The following is a 22,822-nucleotide window of genomic DNA, read 5'->3' as shown; positions in this document are numbered from 1 at the left end:
CTCTGACTGTGACTAACTGGATGCGCTCTCTCCATCCTCTGACATGGGAGTTGGCTCGGAGCTCGTCTGCCTGGCTGTGTGTTTTCTTGATGGGGTCGCTTGTGGAGCTTGTTGACAAGTTCATTTTGTATCTCTGCTTCTGTCTCCTTGAATCCCAGTCAGCCTCAGCAGATGGTCACTCGCACTGAGCCTGGTTCTGCTTGAGGTGTCTTCCTGTTAAAAGAGAGTTTTTCCTCTCCACCGTCGCTACAAGCATGCTTAAGGCTGATTTATACTCAGAAACCGGATCATGTGCGTGTGTTTTGCAGTTAACGCTAATGTGCCCCCTTTTGTTGCACCTCTCCAAAATAGTAGGTGACTGCAGACAGGAGGCCTCTGATTGGTCAAATCTACATCCGCTCTACACTATATGTATTTTCTGTTTGGTACCTGACCAGCTTGTTTTGTTTATATGACTGCCATTGTGGAAAACGAATCGTGAAGATGGTCCAGCTAGAAGAACGAGGTGCGCGAGAACGCTGGGACCCTTTTTCTACCTGGATCCCCGCTTTTTTCACTCTCATGTCCCTCCATTGTCGCACAAATTCGCCCCCACTTCCTCACCGCCTTGGGCGTATCTAGACCCACAGGTAGATTGTTATTGTCCCTCTTGCGTTGTGGCGTGGAATAACATAGCGTGGAACCACGCTTCAAAATAGGGCATAAATCAAAAATATCTGCAACAAGCTTACTGCGACTGGAGGATATCCAGCCCTTTAGAATGAGGGATTGCCTATGAGTCAATGAGTCGAAGCAATCAACTGGTTTTCCTTAGATAGAAAACTGTGAATCAATCTGACTGGATGATCTGGTGAACTATAAAGTGCCTTGAGATGACTTGTTGTGAATTGGTGCTATAGAAATAAACTGAATTTAATTAATTTAAAGTGAAGAAAATCTACCAGCTGCACAGAGAAACCCAACTCCAATGAAGATCAACAGGAGGGAAGTCAAATAGAACCACAAAGTCGTTCCCGTAGAACTACTGTATAGAAGAACCAGCTCCTGGTTACAGAGCATGCTCACTAACACTAAGGGTTAAGGTTTGTGTCAAAACTGTAGGAATGTCTGGATTGGTATTAATCCTACGACGCTCATACACATCCTGACTAAAATTACATCTGCTGTTTTAGAATAAAAAATATTTTCACTTTAATGGCTGAAATAAATGCTGCAGCCGGAACTTTCAGGGTCTCAGCAGCGGTACCTGTGGGACTCCCAGCCAGTCGTCTGCCTGCTGCATGGCCTCCCGGGCGTTCTCCACCGGCTGACTGGGATCCCAGGTTTCCCAGTCTGGACAGAGACCTGGAGGCAGAAACACAGACATAGGACAACAGCTTCACGTTCCGCTCTGAGGTGGTCTGTTCCTGAGAAAAAACATCAACATCTGTGTTCTTGTTGGTCCAGAGGTCCTACCAGGGGCGCAGTTGTCCACCAGTGCTCCCAGTGCTTTTCCATCCCTCCAGTCTCGGTGGAAGTTGGTGATGGGTAGCTGGGGAACCTTGTTCTGGATCCAGCCCAGCAGGCGCTGTTTGGGGGTCAATTTCTTGGCATCTTCATCATCCTCATCCTCCCACATGGGCATGGAGATGGAGTAGTGAAGGATCAGGGTCCAGATCAGACCCAGGATCAGCTTCAGGTTCCCGTCCACGATGGCCTTGGAGTCTAGAGGACAGCAGGGGGGATTTACCATTAGGCAATACTAGGCAGCTGCCTAGAGCCCCAAGTTCCTGGGGGCCCCATAAAACTCTGTTTACATCTACAGTTAATACAACTATTACTTATTTGTGCACATTAATTATGTTTTTGATTATAATCCTTTTGCAAAAATGCCATCAGAACGCTTATAATATTAATGGTGTTGCCAACTTAGCGCGTTTGTCGCTATATTTAGCGACTTTTCAGACCCCTCTAGCCCTTTGATTTCTAAAAAGCTCCTAGCGCCAAATCTAGAGACTTTTTTCTGCTACTGGAGACTTTGGCGACAACATCTAAAAGCAGCGAACTCTGCTCTCCAGAGCGAGTAGATTGGTAACCCCGCCTCCTGCTCTCCTCTATCTTGTCTGCTGTCATGATTCATGCAGCTATTATTTCATCCAAATGAAAAATGGAGAACAGATAAGCAGATCATGGCTTGTCTACAGTGAAAAGAAGGACTGGGTTATTTACTTTGGCCTTTTTGGAAACACAGGAAGGAGCAATCAGCTAAGTGAGCTTAGTGCTTGAAATAATCTTTAATTCCTTTTAAGACAGCATGAAAAGTCAGCTGAGTACAAAACAGAGAGGAAAACAAGAAGAAAAGGGACAAGAAGAGAGGGACAAAACCTAGAACAGATAATGTATGTCTATTCTATTAAATTTCTGTATCTCTATAATGGGTCTGTTTTATGTGTTGTCTTCTCAATTCAGAGGGCCCCCATGTCTGTCTTTGCCTAGGGCCCCAAATCTTCTAAATCCGCCCCTGGAGGACAAAGAAGGTCAGCAGTGGTGAACATCTGAAAATCCATTTTCAGGTTTTCTAGATGTAGATTCAGAAAATGATCCTGATGCTGTTCTGTAGAGGCGAGACCTTCCAGGTCTGTTCACACATATTGATGGATGTTTGATCTTTAGGCTGCTGGACCTACAGAATTTACTCCCAGCTTTTTAATCCAGCCATGAACTCAGACTGTAGGAAATCTGCTGAACAAGTTAATGAGCGCTGGAACTGTTCCTGATTGTTTTCAGGAAGACTCCCTCTGACATCAGTGACCCACTTTCTGCTGCTGCTGAGCTACAATAAAACTTCCCTTTATTTTCCAGACATCAGAACACTTTGATTGTTTCTGTCATTGTGCAGAAAAGCAGCAGCGATCAAGTGTTCAGCAGGATGATGTCATCCCGGGGTGAGGAATGAGGTCACCCTAAATGGGAAACACATGCACACATAGAGGGATCTGGAGGAGGACGTCCAGGCTGAGCAGAGAAGCAGAGTTTGGTTCCCTGCAGGTCTGCGGAGGTCAGCGAGCGTTCATGGCGTGACCTCCTGTCGGCTAGAGCCTCAGATGTTCCCTCAACCATAGGGAGCATCCAGGACGAACGTCTGCTCATCTTGGTCCTCATGACGGTTCTGCAATGTCTTGATTTCCTCATTCTAAGCCTGAAGAACTCGGAAGCAATGAAAGGAGGTTCTTCAGATCATTTGGAACTTGAATCTTTTATATTTGGTCTTTTTTCCCATCATGGTTGAACTTAAGGTTAAGGAGGTGCAGTCTATGTCGCTTTCATCTTAAATCTGATCCTCAGATGGATCAGCTCCCCCACGAGTGGCAGATTAAGGAGGGAGCAACAAACCCTGAAACCGCCTCATAAAAAAAACAATCATTTAGATTGGTTACAGATGAAAACACGTAAAGTCACTCTGACCGCTGAAACCAAAACAATCTGCTCTGATCTCCTAGAAAGTCTCCTCGGCTGCTTAGAGTTCTGCTGATTAGATATAAAAATAAAATATATCTGGACTAACCGGAACAGAATAAACTCTTGGTTGTTGAACAGAGGTTTCTCACTGAAGCTCTCCTAATTCTGTTGTGCTGCAGGCAGGAGAGAAAAGGTGTAAATGAAACCTGTGAACGTTTACAAGCACTTTATTCAGAGCAGTTACACCCGCTGCAGGAATTAAAAATAACCTGCTACATTCAAACACAACAACTGTCAGAGGAGCTTTTCTTCTGTGGATTTGAGGGTTGGAGCTGGGCTGTTATAGAAAGTAACTAAGTACATTTATTTGGCTACTGTACTTAAAGTCGTAGGGAAGCGGCTGTTCCAACCATTGCATTTCCGAATTCTCCCTAGTGGTGCCTGACTTTACACGAGTGAATAAAGTGAATGTGATTGGTCGTTTATCAAGGGGGCGGGATTGTGGTGGCGGAAGGTTTGCAATCAAGTTTGGTTGTAGCCGGTTTGTTTGAAGCATCTTGCTAACCAGTTAGCAACTTAGTGCTAGTAGGTTCCCAATGGGAAATTCCATTGGGACCAAGTAGCACTAAATTGGTGACTTAGAAACGACACTGTCAAGGAACGCTATGGACAGAGGAAACATGCAAGAGGAGGAGAGTTTAGTGTCGGAGGTCGTGGATGAGTCTCCTCCATCATACATGTTTTATCTAGAGGAGGAAAGCGGGGAGGAAGATGTTGTGGAAGAGGACGCCAGGGCGGCAGAAGCTTGGTTTGGTGTAGAAGGCATCCAGCCGTACATGTTTGAGCCCTTGCCTCACAACGCTGCCAGTTCTGTTAGCTCTACGCCTGCTGAAGACACAGACGTCCATCCTCGTGAACACTGGGACGGAACTCAATGGGAAAGGAAATTATTCTGATTTCTTATTTCATCCGTTGCGTATATTAGCTGTGACATATGAATCAAGATGCCATGAGCGAAAAAATTTGATTGACAGATGACTGGTCATATATGATTGGCCGAATTTAGGTGCTCAGGCTGACGTATAACTAACTGGCCTGCAGAAGATAACGGAAAAAAAACATTATCTTATGCAGGTCTTTTTAAGACCCGATTTTTTTTTTTTTTTTAATAGAAATTTTCTAAATTTCAATATCGTCTGAGCACATTTATATACACTCACCAGCCACTTTATTAGGTACACCTGTCCAACTGCTCGTTAACACTTAATTTCTAAGCAGCCAATCACATGGCGGCATTTAGGCATGTAGACATGGTCAAGACAATCTCCTGCAGTTCAAACCGAGCATCAGTATGGGGAAGAAAGGTGATTTGAGTGACTTTGAACGTGGCATGATTGTTGGTGCCAGAAGGGCTGGTCTGAGTATTTCAGAAACTGCTGATCTACTGGGATTTTCACACACAACCATCTCTAGGGTTTACAGAGAATGGTCCGAAAAAGAAAAAACATCCAGTGAGCGGCAGATCTGTGGGCGGAAATGCCTTGTTGATGCCAGAGGTCAGAGGAGAATGGCCAGACTGGTTCGAGCTGATAGAAGGGCAACAGTGACTCAAATAACCACCCGTTACAACCAAGGTGGGCAGAAGAGCATCTCTGAACGCACAGTACGTCGAACTTTGAGGCAGATGGGCTACAATCTGCGGCAACTGTGTGATGCCATCATGTCAATATGGACCAAACTCCCTGAGGAATGCTTCCAGCACCTTGTTGAATCTATGCCACGAAGAATTGAGGCAGTTCTGAAGGCAAAAGGGGGTCCAACCCGTTACTAGCATGGGGTACCTAATAAAGTGGCCGGTGAGTGTACATGTTTAAGCCAAAATGATTTGAAATTTAAATATGATTTCCCTACGACTTTAAGTACTTTTCTTGAGTGTCTTTACTTTACTTAAAGGTATTTTGGAGGATGTTCTTTTTCCGGGTGGATCATCTCAATAATTGGTCCTCCTAATTGTCAATCATTCTGGTGATATGTTTACGTAAGGCCGTCCTACGTGCTTGTCCCCATTTTCACTTACTGGTGGTGAGTCTGACATAGTGGAAAAACGGAAAATCTTCTTTTGGAAAGTAAGCTTGTATGAGCGATGCAAACAGCAACTTTTAAACAGAGCGTGCACGTGGAGAAAGGAGCTCATGAACACTATCGCGCGCGTTTAATAGGCGTTCCCTCTCAGGAGCGGGTACAGGGTTGTGCATGTGCATAGTTTTTTAAAGTGGAGAGTGGTCTTTTCAAAAATTGGCGAAAACCCTCCACTGTGCCTTTAAGTCATTTTTTTTTTATGGGGTACTTATACCTTTCTACTCCACTACATTTCTCCGAAACTGTTAGTTACTTGTTCCTTTTGGCTCAGCTTAGCTTTGTAATCCGCTGTCGCTGCTTTTCTTTCTTGAAATGCGACTTCAAAGTGCAACATAGCAGCCCTTTGGACTGGACTTGGACACAACTGCTTTATAGATTTGCATGACGTTCCACAGATGTGAGAAACTCACAGGTAGTTTGTAGTTTTATTAGTAGTTTGTAAATGTTATTAACGCATCAGTTGTTGCCATGTGACCAAGTTATCAGTAGGATTTGTTCTCATATCTGAGTTTTGTTTTTTTTTTATGATAGTTTCAACCTTAAACATCTATATCATGGTGAAAGTGTGAGGAGAATCACACTCCTCCTGTTTTATTTTTGGTTTGTTTTTAAATAGGAAATCATAATAAAAATAGCTGGTCTTATTTCAGTGGCATTTTTATGCTAGATTCTTTACAGGCTGTGTAGAATCTGCATCAGGTGGTTCTATGCATCAATACATCAGAGGATTTCTGAAAGTTACACGTTCTTTAAAATTACTCAGAAAATTATACAGAAATCTATCAATATTTAAAATATATATATATATTTTTTATACCTAAGTTTTTTCAAAAGTACTTTAATACTTTAACTTGAGTAGATTTTTGACCTTGTGGAAAAAATAATGCATCAGTTTTCAGCATTTACTTAATCATATTTAGTTAATTTAAAAGAATTATTTCATGTTAGGACATAAAACAATTGTGTTAAAGTAACTAAATATGATTAAGTAAATGTCAAAAGCAGTTACATCAATACTTTTACTCAAGTACTGCTGCTGAGTATGTCGTCCAGAACTTCAGCTGAGATTATGATCCAGGATTTTAAGGCTTCAAACTTTTGCTTTTTTTTTTCATATATATAAAAATGATAACAAAAATTTTTACTAAATAAGAAAATAAAAACAAAAAATAAATAATAAAAAGCTTCAAACTGTGATTTTCACTGTAAAACATCGATAAAATCCTCCCAAACTCTGCGAAAACGTCAAACTAAATGCTGCTGTGCTACTTTGATGCACAGAAAGTACATTTCCTGTGTCTCCAAGAGAGAAATCCACCATTTCTGATTTAATATCTCAGTTATTTTAAAGCCGTTTTCTTCTGGAAAGAGCTTTTTAGTTGTACTCCTGTTGCACTAATTAAATTCAACAATTACCAAGAGCTGAATTAAACACCAGACTGAAAAGGAACCCAGAAAGTCTTAAACATGGAGAAAAAAGCCCACCCCCTCATGTTAGGGCAATAATAGTTAAACTTTATCAATCTCCCGTTGGGCAGCAATGAGTGGTCTTGCAGCGAGAAGGTGGGCGTGCTTCGGTGGTGCAGCGGTTAGCGCATACGACCCATGTACGGTGGCCTTAGTCTTTAACGCGGCCGACCTGGGTTCGGATCTGGCCTGTGGTCCTTTGCTGCATGTCTCTCTCCTTTTATGATTACATACCCCCTTTCCTATCACCCTGCTGTCCAAAAAACGAGCCAAAATTCCCGTAAAAAAAAAAGGTTTTTCTGCATGGAGTTTGCATGTTCTCTCTGAGCATGCGTGGGTTCTCCCCGGGTACTCCGGCTTCCTCCCACAGTCCAAAAACCTGACTGTTAGGTAATGGGCTTCTCTAAATCCTCCTTAGGTGTGAGTGTGTGGGTGAATGGTTGTTTGTCCTGTTTGTCTCTGTGTTGCCCTGCGATGGACTGGCTAACCCCGCCTCTCACCCATAGACAGCTGAAGATAGGCACCAGCACCCCTCGTGACCCCGCTTGGGATAAAGCGTGACAGAAAAGGAATGGATGATCTCACATTTGAGAAATCCACTCTCTGCATTTAACCCATCCCCTCTGGGAGCAGTAGGCTGCCATTGTGCGGCACCCAGGGAGTAGTGTGGGGTTAATGGTCTTGCTCAGGAACCCAGAGTGCAGGCTGTAGGGATCAAACGGATATTTGCAGCCATTTCATAGCACAAGTGCACTGTTCTAACCACTAGGCCAGCAATCCCCCATTAAGGTGAATCACACCTTATGACCTTGGTTGATCTCATTTATTAACATTTGATGTTTTGAGCAGCACAGTGTCACGATAGGGGAGCTGAAAGACTCAGGAATTGTTGTTCCAAGTGGTAGGGGAAAAAAAAGAAAAAGAAAGAAAAAAGCTGGATTTTCTGTTTCCAACCATGAAATCATATTTTCCATCCCACTTTCAGGAAGCTGCAGAGATTGAGCCGATCAGCTCTGGGAGGAAATGTTGTGTTTGGAGCGTTGCTGTAATCTTTCAGCAGGAAACAGGAGCTCCTGACTTCCTTCTCAGAGTTGGAAAAACATGTTATGGGATAAGATTATCCCAAAAAGCAACAATGTATCCCTGCTGAAAACTTCCAGACTTGTTTTTGGGGTCAGAACTTCTCAAAGTTCTTGTCTTTTTGGGGGATAAAGATCAATTTTTAACAAGCAGGAAAGTCTGGCTGAGCATCAGCTGATCTGAGCAGCACAACGACTCGTTTGTTTGAGCACAACTCATCCCTTCGTTAACACGGCTGATCGCCATGGTTACCAAACAAACAAGCTGAAGGTCACTAGTCTGAACAATGAAGTCCTGACAGCAGAGAGGAACACCCCCCCACCTCCATCCTAAACAGGGCTGAAGGAGGAGAAAAGTGGGTAAGAGGACGTTCAGACAGAATTGCTTTATAGGAGGGATGGGCAAACGGGTCCTGGATAAAGTCTGGGCTTTTTCAGAACATCAGAGATCAGTGTCCAAAAACTGGAAACCTGAGCGACCCAGACGACTGAGGTCCAGAACCAGTTAAAGTGCTGACTGGTGGAGAAAGAAACCAGATTCAGCCTGAACAGATTCAGTCCAGATTAAATCAGATTTAAAAATGAGCGGATCTGAAATGACCCAGAAGATGACTGACGTTCAGGAGAAACACACCAGAACCTTCTGATTCCTGCCAAAATCAGAGCTTTATCAAACAGGAACGTTTCAGAGCAGACAGGACTGGAAAGGAGCTGGACCTTCATCCAGATAAGAACTGTCCTCCTGCCTGGTTCTGGAGATGTGTGGAGTTCATCTCCTCAGGCTGCAGGTCCAAGTTCTGGTCTTTCAACACTGATAGAAAATCTGCTGCTGTGAACAAACCCAGAGAGGCTGCAGGCGAACCATGAAGCTCTGAGAGGAGGAGGAGGAGCTCTGCAGGGACTGAAGCAGAGCAGACGGTGCCAGTTGGTGCTGGGCTCTGATGTCAGCATCTCTGTTATCTGCAGAGCTGGAGGTCAGAGATCAAACTACAGCCAGTGACAGAGGAAAAACTTTCATCCTGTCGGCGTGGAGGTTGGAGGGAGAATTTCAGCGTTTCCAGACTCTACCTAATCACAGAAATGTTCCCTGGAGCTAAACTCCTCCTGTTAGAAACATCTGCAGGAACCAGGGGAAGGAAAGCAGAAGACGAGCTGATGAAGAGGATTTTATAAATCAACCTGAAGCTTCTGTCCTTCAATCCTTTCATCTTCATCTCCTACAGGTCATCCATTATGAAGGAACCTCTGCAGCAGACCTGCTTTGCAGAACCAAATTCCTTTACAGCTAGAAGGTTGCTGGCGTGAATCCTCTTTAAGCTGCTAATGTGGTTCCTCCTCACAGCCAACATATGCACGTCACCAGGGGTGTGCACGTCACTTCATGTCACAATGGGCGTGCATGTCAGGTCATGTCACCGGGGGTGTGCACGTCACTTCATGTCACAGGGGGTGTGCATGTCAGGTCACGTCACCAGGGGTGTGCATGTCAGGTCATGTCACAGGGCGTGTGCACATCACTTCATGTCACCATGGGCCTGCATGTCAGTTCATGTCACCGGGGGTGTGCACTTCAGCTCAGGTCACTATGGGCGAGCACGTCAGGTCACGTCACCGGGGGTGTGCATGTCAGGTCACTGTGGGCGTGCACGTCAGGTCATGTCACCGGGGGTGTGCATGTCAGGTCACTGTGGCCATGGGCGTGCATGTCAGGTCATGTCACAGGGGGCGTGCACGTCAGGTCACATCACCATGGGCGTGCATGTCAGGTCATGTCACAGGGGGCGTGCACATCACTTCATGTCACCATGGGCGTGCATGTCAGGTCATGTCACAGGGGGCGTGCACATCACTTCATGTCACCATGGGCGTGCATGTCAGGTCACATCACCATGGGCGTGCATGTCAGGTCACATCACCATGGGCGTGCATGTCAGGTCATGTCACCAAGGGTGTGCATGTCAGGTCATGTCACAGGGGGCGTGCACATCACTTCATGTCACCATGGGCGTGCATGTCAGGTCACATCACCATGGGCGTGCATGTCAGGTCACATCACCATGGGCGTGCATGTCAGGTCATGTCACGAAGGGTGTGCATGTCAGGTCATGTCACAGGGGGCGTGCACATCAGGTCACATCACCATGGGCGTGCATGTCAGGTCACATCACCATGGGCGTGCATGTCAGGTCACATCACCATGGGCGTGCATGTCAGGTCATGTCACCAAGGGTGTGCATGTCAGGTCATGTCACAGGGGGCGTGCACATCACTTCATGTCACCATGGGCGTGCATGTCAGGTCATGTCACAGGGGGCGTGCACATCACTTCATGTCACCATGGGTGTGCATGTCAGGTCACATCACCATGGGCGTGCATGTCAGGTCACATCACCATGGGCGTGCATGTCAGGTCATGTCACCAAGGGTGTGCATGTCAGGTCATGTCACGGGGGCATGCACATCACTTCATGTCACCATGGGCGTGCATGTCAGGTCACATCACCATGGGCGTGCATGTCAGGTCACATCACCGTGGGCGTGCATGTCAGGTCATGTCACCAAGGGTGTGCATGTCAGGTCATGTCACAGGGGGCGTGCACGTCACTTCATGTCACTGTGGGCGTGCACGTCAGGTCACGTCACCAGGGGTGTGCATGTCAGGTCACTGTGGATGTGCACGTCAGGTCACGTCACCGGGAGTGAGCACGTCAACTCAGGTCACCATGGGCATGCACATCAGGTCATGTCACAGGGGGTGTGCACGTCAGGTAACTGTGCACGTGCACGTCAGGTCAGTTCACTGTGGACATGCGCGTCAGGTCCACAGGTGTTTCAGCGTTTCCAGACTCTACCTAATCACAGAAATGTTCCCTGGAGCTAAACTCCTCCTGTTAGAAACATCTGCAGGAACCAGGGGAAGGAAAGCAGAAGACGAGCTGATGAAGAGGATTTTATAAATCAACCTGAAGCTTCTGTCCTTCAATCCTTTCATCTTCATCTCCTACAGGTCATCCATTATGAAGGAACCTCTGCAGCAGACCTGCTTTGCAGAACCAAATTCCTTTACAGCTAGAAGGTTGCTGGCGTGAATCCTCTTTAAGCTGCTAATGTGGTTCCTCCTCACAGCCAACATATGCACGTCACCAGGGGTGTGCACGTCACTTCATGTCACAATGGGCGTGCATGTCAGGTCATGTCACCGGGGGTGTGCACGTCACTTCATGTCACAGGGGGTGTGCATGTCAGGTCACGTCACCAGGGGTGTGCATGTCAGGTCATGTCACAGGGCGTGTGCACATCACTTCATGTCACCATGGGCCTGCATGTCAGTTCATGTCACCGGGGGTGTGCACTTCAGCTCAGGTCACTATGGGCGAGCACGTCAGGTCACGTCACCGGGGGTGTGCATGTCAGGTCACTGTGGGCGTGCACGTCAGGTCATGTCACCGGGGGTGTGCATGTCAGGTCACTGTGGCCATGGGCGTGCATGTCAGGTCATGTCACAGGGGGCGTGCACGTCAGGTCACATCACCATGGGCGTGCATGTCAGGTCATGTCACAGGGGGCGTGCACATCACTTCATGTCACCATGGGCGTGCATGTCAGGTCATGTCACCGGGGGTGTGCACGTCACTTCATGTCACAGGGGGTGTGCATGTCAGGTCACGTCACCAGGGGTGTGCATGTCAGGTCATGTCACAGGGGGCGTGCACATCACTTCATGTCACCATGGGCGTGCATGTCAGGTCACATCACCATGGGCGTGCATGTCAGGTCACATCACCATGGGCGTGCATGTCAGGTCATGTCACCAAGGGTGTGCATGTCAGGTCATGTCACAGGGGGCGTGCACATCACTTCATGTCACCATGGGCGTGCATGTCAGGTCATGTCACAGGGGGCGTGCACATCACTTCCTGTCACCATGGGCGTGCATGTCAGGTCACATCACCATGGGCGTGCATGTCAGGTCACATCACCATGGGCGTGCATGTCAGGTCATGTCACCAAGGGTGTGCATGTCAGGTCATGTCACGGGGGCGTGCACATCACTTCATGTCACCATGGGCGTGCATGTCAGGTCACATCACCATGGGCGTGCATGTCAGGTCACATCACCGTGGGCGTGCATGTCAGGTCATGTCACCAAGGGTGTGCATGTCAGGTCATGTCACAGGGGGCGTGCACGTCACTTCATGTCACTGTGGGCGTGCACGTCAGGTCACGTCACCAGGGGTGTGCATGTCAGGTCACTGTGGATGTGCACGTCAGGTCACGTCACCGGGAGTGAGCACGTCAACTCAGGTCACCATGGGCATGCACATCAGGTCATGTCACAGGGGGTGTGCACGTCAGGTAACTGTGCACGTGCACGTCAGGTCAGTTCACTGTGGACATGCGCGTCAAGTCACGTCACCGGGGGTGTGCATGTCAGGTCACTGTGGGCGTGCAAGTCAGGTCACATCACCAGGGGTGTGCATGTCAGGTCATGTCACAGGGGGCGTGCACATCACTTCATGTCACCATGGGCGTGCATGTCAGGTCATGTCACAGGGGGCCTGCACATCACTTCATGTCACCATGGGCGTGCATGTCAGGTCATGTCACAGGGGGCGTGCATGTCAGGTCACATCACCATGGGCGTGCATGTCAGGTCATGTCACCAAGGGTGTGCATGTCAGGTCATGTCACAGGGGGCGTGCACGTCACTTCATGTCACCATGGGCGTGCATGTCAGGTCATGTCACCAAGGGTGTGCATGTCAGGTCATGTCACAGGGGGCGTGCACGTCACTTCATGTCACCATGGGTGTGCATGTCAGGTCATGTCACAGGGGGTGTGCACTTCAGCTCAGGTCACTGTGGGCTTGCACGTCAGGTCACGTCACCGGGGGTGTGCATGTCAGGTCACTGTGGGCGTGCACGTCAGGTCACGTCACCGGGGGTGTGCATGTCAGGTAACTGTGCACGTGCACGTCAGGTCAGTTCACTGTGGACATGCGCGTCAGGTCACGTCACCGGGGTTGTCCACGTCAACTCAGGTCACCATGGGCATGCATGTCAAGCAAGGTCACCATGGGCATGTGCATGAACGTCAGGTCACGTCACGTCACTGTGGATGTACACCTCAGGTCACTGTGGACATGGCGTCAGGTCACGTCAACGGGGTTTTGCACGTCAGCTCAGGTCACTGTGGACGTGCACGGCAAGTCAGGTAACTATGGGCATGGGCATGCACGTCAGGTCAGGTCACTGGGGGTGTGTCTTTGATTTTGTAGGTTTTTTAGGTTTAGATCCAGCTCCTCTGGTTCTGGTCTTTGTTTTAGTTTGTAGTTCCTGGTTTCTGTTCTCAGTCTCTTCTCCTCTCTAACCAGCCTTCCACCTGAATGAGGAGAACATTTATCTCCTAGATGTGAAAACATCATCATGGGCTCCGCTCCGTTCTGTCTCAATTCATAATGTTCTGCCAGGTTCTAGATATTTCAAGATCTTTCCAGGAACCGATCCGATTGGCTCTCATGAGAAGCAGAATCATTTCCAATTTTTGGTTCTGGAACTCAACATCTCCATAAAGCATCTTCAAAACTGGAACCAAAACCAGAAAACTAAAATAGAAAGAATATAAAAACATGAAATGAATGAATGAAGGGGAACCAGAACCAAACGATACAGAACTCTTTGGACCACCCGGAACATCCTCACACCCATCCTGGTTCTCTCCAGCTTCTGCTCCAAGTCTTAGAAACACAAAACATCTTAAATTGAACAGAGCCAACATTAAAGCTCCAACAAACAGAAACCTGGGTTCATTTGGATCAACTGAATGACCCAGGTTCTGATTTAGTTCTACAAGCTTCTATGGAGGCTGCAGTGATTCTGCTAGTCAGGGCTAAACTGCATCATTTGGTAATAGAACCCAGATGGAACAGAGATTCTCCAGGTGAAGAATGTCTGTTCATCTGCTCAGAGGAATCAAAGATAAATGTCTGACTGGGACCAAATCTTCAGAACCATCACAGCGTGGCCCTCCGGACCAGTTCTGGGCGGTTCTGATGGATGGACACCAAAGCCTGGTCTGGATTCTTTCTGCTGGTCTGTTCTGCTCGGCTCGGAACAGAACCAACCACTCAGCTGTGACCTCGGCCGACGCACCCACAGGGATCACGAGTGTGTCTCAGTGGGAGCCGGCGTCGCCTAAATGGACCCTTTGTTTCTGGATCCCCGGTCTGACCGTCAGCAGATCCGCTGCTGGAGGAGGAACCATCTGAGGACAACAAGGCTGCAAGAAGCTGCTGCGAACAGAACCGACCCAAATATGACCAACTCAACTGGTTCCCTGGCTCCATTCTGGATCAATGGTTCATCTTAGAGCTCTCCAAGTCCAGGTCTGGGGCATGTAGTGGTTTTCTGGGTTCTGAATGATCCCGACAGAAAACAGTTCCTAAATGGGAACCGGCACTTAAGAGATGAGTCACGGTTAAACCTCAAGATCCAGAATCAAACTGGATCTGCAGAACCTTTGACCCAACCGGGCTACCTTAGAGACATGGCCTTTGAAAATTCTACAGAGATTGTCAGGTGGGTCTCTAGGTTACCACGGTTACAACCATCTGTTTGAAATTAAAAGCTGCCTAGACTGGTTTCTGGTCCTGGTTCTGCTGCCCTCCCTGGTCATGGTTCTGGCCGGTCCATGCTCCGATCGGTCAGATCAGCAGCTTCAGCACTGCAAAAAAATCTAAATCTACATAAGTAATTTTTTCTTAAAATAAGTGCATTTGTTCTTGAATTGAACAAAAAGGTAAAAAAGAGACATTTTGCCAATGGAACAAGACAATTTACACTTAAAATAAGAAAACACATTTCCATTGTCTTATTTCAAGTGCATATTATCTAATTATCTTACTTTAATAGTAAAATTACTAATTCCATTGGCAAACTATCTCATTTAAACACTCAAATTAAGGGTGAATACACTTAATTTAAGAAGGATCGTTTTTGCAGTGAGAGCATTTCAGCCTCTTTATTCTCCTTATTTTGGATATCAGATCATTTTAGACAGGAAGTCCAAAAGTTTTAGCCAGTGGGAGACACAGCAGGTCACTGGACACGGTTCTCCAGGATGTTCTGATCCATGTTGTAACTAGAGAACAGAACAGCAGTGTGTGCTCTCTTCATCCTCTGACATGGGAGCTGGCTTGGAGCTCGTCTGCCTGGCTGTGTGTTTCCTGGACGCCTTTTACAGCTGCTTTTTGTGTCTCTGCTTCTGTCTCCCTGAACCCCAGTAGATAGCCGCTCACAGTGAGCCTGGTTCTGCTGGAGGTTTCTTCCTGTTAAAAGGAAGTTTTTCTTCTCCACTGTCGCTACAAGCATGCTTAGTGTTAGGGGTTGCCTTTGAGTCAATGCAGTTTTTTCTTAGATAGAAAAACTTTGAATCAATCTGACTGGATGATCTGGTTAAATTGTAAAGTGCCTTGAGATGACGTGTTGTGAATTGGCGCTATAGAAATAAACTGAATTGCGTTTGCAGTAGCAGAACCGGTTCTGAGGTGAAGCTTCATTAATTTACGGTCCGTTCCTCCTGCTGCATCTGTTCAGCAGCTGACAGCAGCAACAGATGCAGCGACCCGTCTCTGACTCAGCACTTCAGGGAGCAGACAACTGCTGCTAATGCGTCCAAGTTTTGCTAAACACCAAAAAGGTTCTGCAACAGCTGAGAGATTCCTCCATGCAGCGCAGGCCTCAGCTGCTGCAGCATAAAAGATTTGATTTGAGACAAACTGGGAACATTTAGTTTGTTGGAAAAAGAAAATCGAGCATCATCCCAGAATCATGAAATGAATACAGTTAGAGGAAAAAACTGAAGCAAATACAGGAAACAGTCAATATTTCAAAGTAAAGAAGATGGTTTTATAGCTCTGTTATCCAACCAGGCAGACTTCCTAATGAAATAATTCAACTAAAGGAAACAAAATTAAAATCAATAAATTAATCAGATAAAATTTAACTAAATCTGGTGGATCCATTGACGGTTTCTAGCAGCTCCTCCCTGCAGAGGATCTGAGTCAGTGGCAAGAGGGAACAGAACCAGCAACTCAAAAACATCCAAAATCAAACCCAGAACCTTTGTGGTGCAAGACAAAGCTGGTACCAACTGGACCAGAGAAAAGTGTTCTCTGTGACATTTTACAAAGGAGTCTCTATAGGTTTAACTTAAAATCGATGACTTCAGATAATCGATTGAGAACATCCACATTGGAACCATCAGTGCTTAAAAATAGAACCAGCTCTGAACCAGGGATCCTTCTTCCTGGGTCCTCAGTCAAATGTTCCTTAATTCCTGGATCTGACACCAGGATAAGATCAGATAAACACTGATGAGGCTGTGATCAACATAACAGATGAACAGAACAGAACCAGGAAGGAATCAGAACCTTTAATATCTCTCTCTTTCAAATTACTACCGACTCAAACTGGATTCTGTAGATAAGACTGACAGAGTGAACATAACAAACTGGTAGACCTTAACAAACTGGTAGACCTTAACAAACTGGTAGACCTTAACAAACTGGTAGACCTTAACAAACTGGTAGACCCTAAGGAGCAAGTAGACTTTAATGAGCTGATAGATCTTAATGAGATGCTGATTAACAGGAAACACTTTCCCAGTCAGAGACCTGCTGATGGAACCCTGTACATGTTTTAGAACCACCTAAAAAAGGGAAACTGACCCAAACCAGGTCTTAGAGTGTCTGAGACCCAAAGAGTCCTAATGAGTCTCAGACAGTCCCAGAGAGTCCAAGAGAAGAGAAAACTGGTACCGAAAGAGAAAGATCAAAGATTTCTGCATGTTTTCCCCGGACTAGTCGGTTGACTGGTTCAGAGGTCTGCTTTTCTGATCAGTGTGTCTCTGTGGACTAGGTATGTCCAGGATGGACCCCAACTCTCACTAAATGATCAGAACCAAAAACCACCACAAACAGAAGCCCTGTTCAACAGAACCCACATGACTAAAAAAACAGAACCGCTGAAAGAATCTAAACAGGATCAGTTCCTAGTCGGTCCCTGACTGATCCAACCAGACTTTTCCTCGGAAGTACAAGAGAGTCTCTGAGACCCAGTGATTCCCAGAGTGTCCCAGTGAGTCCCAGTGATTCCCAGAGTGTCCCAGTGAGTCCCAGTGATTCCCAGAGTGTCCCAGTGAGACCCAGTGATTCCCAGAGTGTCCCAGTGAGTCCCAGTGATTCCCAGAGTGTCCCAGTGATTCCCAGAGTGTCCCAATGAGTCCCAGAGTGTCCCAGTGAGTCCCAGAGTGTCCCGGTGAGTCCCAGAGTGTCCCGGTGATTCCCAGAGTGTCCCAGTGATTCCCAGAGTGTCCCAGTGAGTCCCAGAGTGTCCCAGTGAGTCCCAGAGTGTCCCAGTGAGTCCCAGAGTGTTCCAGTGAGTCCCAGGGAGTCTCTGTGATTCCCAGAGTTTTCCAGTGATTCCCAGAGTGTCCCAGTGATTCCCAGAGTGTCCCAGTGATTCCCAGAGTGTCCCAGTGAGTCCCAGAGTGTCCCAGTGAGTCCCAGAGTGTCCCGGTGATTCCCAGAGTGTCCCAGTGATTCCCAGAGTGTCCCAGTGATTCCCAGAGTGTCCCAGTGATTCCCAGAGTGTTCCAGTGAGTCCCAGGGAGTCTCTGTGATTCCCAGAGTGTCCCAGTGATTCCCAGAGTGTCCCAGTGATTCCCAGAGTGTTCCAGTGAGTCCCAGGGAGTCTCTGTGATTCCCAGAGTGTCCCAGTGATTCCCAGAGTGTTCCAGTGAGTCCCAGGGAGTCTCTGTGATTCCCAGAGTGTCCCAGTGATTCCCAGAGTGTCCCAGTGATTCCCAGGGAGTCTCAGTGATTCCCTGAGTGTCCCAGTGATTCCCAGGGTGTCCCAGTGAGTCCCAGGGAGTCCTATTGAGTCCAAGAGAGTGCAAGAGAGTCCAATAGACTCCAAGAGAGTCCAAGATAGTCTCAGAGTGCCAGAGAGTATCTGAGTCCCAGAGAGTCATAGAGAGTCTAATAGAGTCCCTGAGTCCCAGAGAGTCCCAGAGTCTCTGAGCCCCAAAGAGTCCCAGTGATTCCAAGAGAGTCTCTAAGTGTCAGAGATTCCCAGCTTCAGAATAAGAAGTGTATGAGAGTAAGCACCATTTTATGATTTCACCATCACAGTGAGGACATTTTACTGGTCCTCATCACCCATCTATGGTTTAAGGATGAGAGATGAGCTGAGTTTAGGTCCAGGCTAGAGTTGGGTTTGTGCCAATAGTGGTTGGTTAGGGTTATAGTCAGAGTCAGACCATAGAAAGGGTTAAAATGACTAAAAATCAACACATGATCCTCACTACATATAGCAAAATGAGAATGTGTGCTGATGTGTGTGTTTGGGGTGTGTGTTGGGTGGGGGTGTGCTGGGGGGGTCCTGGCTTCAGATGGACATTCCTAAGAGCTGACTGCTGCAACACATGGCAACCATTACACTGACAGACAAACACGTACAGACAAAATTAGAAAATACAAGAATGGACCTTCACACTGAGAGCTCTGATAGAGTTCTGCAGAACGGAGCCGCTTTAAAGGTGCAGAACACAAAACAGCAAAGCTCTGTGTTCAGAGGCCTAAAGCAGCAGAAAAACTGCTGCTGTCCTCAAGGAGTTCAATACGGTCAACAAGCTAAAGACACGGGAAATACAAGAGTCCAGAAAAAGAGACCAGGCTTTAAATGGCAGAACCTGGAATAAAAATAAACCTTAAAGACCCAGAATCAAAGTTTAAGAAATAAGGTCAACTAATAAAAAGAAATAAAGAAAATGGAAAAACCTTCGACAGCTATTATAATGCAGAAAATAATAAAAGCTACAAACCAAACTGATCCTGAAATGCTCCCCACAGCTTGATGTAAAAACATTTCAAAAGGATCAAATAATAACAAAAACTAACCAAAACAATGAACTAAAAACGAGTAAAATCCAGATATGATGGTTAGAAGGTTTATAAATGCTGAGGAACAAACATCTAGAAGCTTTTTGAAAATATGTGAATAGATGAAGATTATGATGGCAAACGAAACAACAAATAAATTCCAGACGCTAATGTGATGGAAAACCTGGAGACCAAAGATCAATCAGAATACAAGGCTATAAAAAATGTCATAAAGCATAAACTATCCAGGCATCAATAATCAATCAACGATCTATATAAAAGCCAGAAAATATCCTTGAAATATTTCCAAATTACCTCATAAAATACACCATGTTCATATTCTCATTCTGGAGATCTTTTAGATCATATTTTCTGAGGGGGGCGGGGGTCTTTGGGGCCCTACAGGGGGTTTCCGTCCCCAGGCCGCCCAGCAGCTTGGGCCAGCCCTGCTGCTTTCCTCTATAGGGTCTATTTTCAGCAGCTGTCTGTGAAGAAATGGCAGAGCTCAGCTGTCCCTCCATCAATCACCTCCACCCCCCAGCAGCTCAGCCTGTCCCCACTGAACCGGTAATGAATGAAACCAGGAGCTGAAGGTCCATCCTGGAAGCATCTCATCTCCAAGAACTCCTCCTGCTGGAGTCCACAGAGCACGTTACCTTCTGGAAAAATTTTCAACCTCTGAACAGCATCTGCTGACCTGAACCTGCAGCTGAATGTCAAAAGAATCCTAGATGTTCTATATCAGAACCTAATCTTCTCCACCCCCTGATCATCTGCAGTCATGAGAACATCCTGCAGTTCTTCTCAATTCTCAGAGATAAAAACATCTGGTGAAGGCTAACTAAAACCTTTAGATATTCATCTGCTGAACTTCCAAGCTACCTTTTTAATTGTTATCTGGCATCTAAAGAGAAAACCATGAGAACTGACAGATCTTTCAAATGTTTCCATGATCCTGTTTAAGAAGCTCAAACATGAGCTGAAGCCAGTGATAAATGTAACCCAGAGGAACGTCCTCTAACATCTCCAAAACAACCTTCCTTTCTCTACGTTTTTGCATCATCTGAGGAATCCAACCAGAACCTTCAGCTTTAAAACATTACAGAAGATTCTGGAAGTTTTGTTAAGTTTTTCAGAGGATCTGAAACCCCCCTTCAGTGTCCACCATATTGGATCACTCCATTTGCTGCACATGTTCAGAAAGGTCCAAACAGACAGCAGCAAACCATTTGAAAACAAACAGCTCGAAGAGCATCAGTGTTTCCAACTGTATTTAGCGACTTTTTTAATCATTTCTAGCGCTTTTATTGCAAAAAAGTGACAAAAAAATTGTAGCAACTTTATTCTGCTAATGGAGACTTTAGCGACAGCATCTAAAAGCAGTGAACTCTGCACTCCAGAGCGAGTAGATTGGTAACCCCGCCCGAGCTTTCAAGATTTCACTCGCTAATCAGTCTGGAGACTCTCCATTAAAGAACATTTGGAGCCGTTCACCAAACGAACGTCCAATCAGCGTTGGCTTTGAGGCGGGTTGAGGTGTGACGCAACGAGAAGCGCGACAGTTCAGTCTAAAGAACATGGCGGCTTCAGCCGATGAAACTAGCGTTAGCGTGGCTATCGAGCAAGTTTTATCAGAATTACAGAGTATTTCTTCACTGAAAGAAGAGCAAAACACTGCTCTGGAGGCTTTTCTCAGAGGAAAAGATGTTTTTGCTCTTCTCCCGACTGGTTTCGGCAAGAGTAGCCTGGCTGTTAGTACGTCATATGCTTCGTTGATCTGATTGGTTTATTTCGCCCGTCTATCACCAACATAGGCCAATCAGCTAACCAGTATTTTCGCCCCTTCCCAAAATTACTTCAACGGAAGGTTTCCGGATGGAAATGCGGAGCAAATCCATCTGGCGGAGTCAGGTTACCAGGCAATGGATTCAAATATATTAAGAGAGCTGCATGAAATTTCTATTCAATTAAGTTTAATTAAAATTATATGTCTTATAGGTCAAATTACATTCATAATGTAGGAATTCTACATATTTAACTGTTTAAAAAAATGGGATCCTATCTCAATACCACTGAAGCTATCACCTTATAGTTTTTAAATAATTAGTAAATAGGAAATTGTAAAGATAAATGAAATGGATCCAAAGGACTGATCAGTAATCATGTCTGTTCCAGCGCAGATCATCATTAGAATTTCTTTGAGTATTATGGCTTCAGTACAGGGGCCATTACAGGGGCCAGGACATGATCTACAGGGGCACTGGCCCCCGTTGGCCCCTGTGTAGAACCGCCCATGCCTCTGAGCAGGTTAGGTTCCTCTAATTGATGTGAAGACCAGAGGAAGAACTTCCTAACATCTAAAGCTGTGAGGAGCTTCTGGACCTTCCTTCCTCTGCCTGTCCTGCTGTGGAAGCACCAGGCAGGGCCCCTCACACCTGTCTGAGCCTCAGGGGCCCCCAGCCTCTTACCGATGGAGACCAGCTTGATGTGCTCCCTCTCCAGGAACTCCAGAGCCACGGACACGTTCTCCAGCTTCATCTGCCTGAAGTTGGGTCTCAGGTGGTACTTCCGGTACATCTTCTTCTGGCTCAGCACCTCCAGCAGCCCTATCAGCTTCAGCCCGTCGCTCAGGTCCTTCTGCAGGTCCGCGATCCGCTTGTTGAGCACCTTCAGGTGCTCGTTGCACCACCTGGTGAAGGTGTTCTGCTGGATCTTCTTCCAGGGCGCGTCCTCCGCCAGGTCCTTCTCTGTGGCCGGCATCTCCTCCTCCTCCTCCTCCTCCTCCTCCTCCTCCTCTGGATCTGCGTTGCTGAGGAAGAAGAGCTGCTGCGGCTCCAGGAAGCCGCTGTTCTTCATCATGCTGCGCTCCTTTTATATCGGAGGAACCGAAGAGGAGCGGCGGGGGGCAGAGCCAGGATCACAGGGGCCAGAGCCGGAGGGTCCAGTCCGAGGGGGAGGATCCCAGAAAAGTTGGGCTTGCTCCGAGGAAAAGCAGCGCAGACTGCGGGGCTGTGGCCCGGAGGACTGAGGCTGGGCTCCAGGGGACCCGCAGGGTTAAGGAGATCAGCGTCACTCTGCTGGACTCCCAGGAATGACCCCCACCATCACCAGATCCATCTGCAGCCCCCCAGAGAGCCGGCCCGCCAGCTGATTGGTCCACGGCGGAGCGGGAGGTGGGGCCCCTCCTAGGGCCAGACCCGGGGCTCCCCGTCCAGATGACACCTTCGGGTATTTTTAGAGAAGCAGCAGCTTGTAAAAGCGGAGCTGGAGAACCAATCAGATCCCAGGAAATGATCCAGATTCTGCCTTCTGAAAGACCCAGAGATCACAGGACCTGCGGTTCAATTAGTTCAAATTCACTTTTTGATCAAACTAAAAACTAAACTGAACCTTCCTGCAGTTTGATGCAGCAGCAGCGCCGCCTGCTGCGGCTTTATGGACACTGCAGCAGCAGCTGCTACATCCTCTGATCACACCTCCACATGGGGGGGATTCACCATTAGAGAATACTAGGCAGTTGCCTATGGCCCCAAATTCCTGGGGGCCCATAAAACTCTGTTTACATGAATGGTTAATACAACTATTCCTTATTTGTGCACATTAATTATGTTTTTAATAACATCGAACGTTCTGCTCTCTCTGCTTTTTCTCATAGTAGCTTCATCTGGTCTGTTCCTGTTTGGCTCTGACTCCATCCTGAAGAGAAATATCAGCTGTGCTGCTTCCATCAACACCTTTGTTTATAGATGTTGGAGAT

At 46.8% G+C, this 22,822-nt stretch overlaps 1 protein-coding gene across 12 annotated transcripts in view; it reads right to left on the bottom strand.

The window, feature by feature from the left end:
* Positions 1-22,179, bottom strand: part of LOC119794133 (filamin-C-like) — a 71,021-nt gene extending 48,842 nt beyond the window's left edge. For 4 of the 12 annotated variants that reach the window (XM_038301488.1, XM_038301489.1, XM_038301490.1 and 1 more), the window contains exons 1-3: positions 21,534-22,178; positions 1,456-1,704; positions 1,247-1,344 (exon numbers count right to left, since the gene is read on the bottom strand). In XM_038301488.1, the coding sequence (XP_038157416.1) occupies positions 1,247-1,344; positions 1,456-1,704; positions 21,534-21,924 (738 nt within the window). In that variant the 5' untranslated portion in view covers positions 21,925-22,178. Of the gene's footprint in view, positions 1-1,246; positions 1,345-1,455; positions 1,705-21,533 lie in introns of all 12 variants that reach the window. The other 8 variants (XM_038301492.1, XM_038301494.1, XM_038301496.1 and 5 more) reach the window with 3 other exon arrangements.
* Between the last annotated feature and the right edge of the window lie 643 nt (positions 22,180-22,822).

Source organism: Cyprinodon tularosa, unplaced genomic scaffold (assembly GCF_016077235.1).
Source record: "Cyprinodon tularosa strain WSP-4 unplaced genomic scaffold, ASM1607723v1 ctg469, whole genome shotgun sequence".
Lineage (NCBI taxonomy): Eukaryota > Metazoa > Chordata > Actinopteri > Cyprinodontiformes > Cyprinodontidae > Cyprinodon > Cyprinodon tularosa.
The sequence above is the reverse complement of the archived record's forward strand: the minus strand, read 5'-3'. Positions and strand labels throughout refer to the sequence as shown.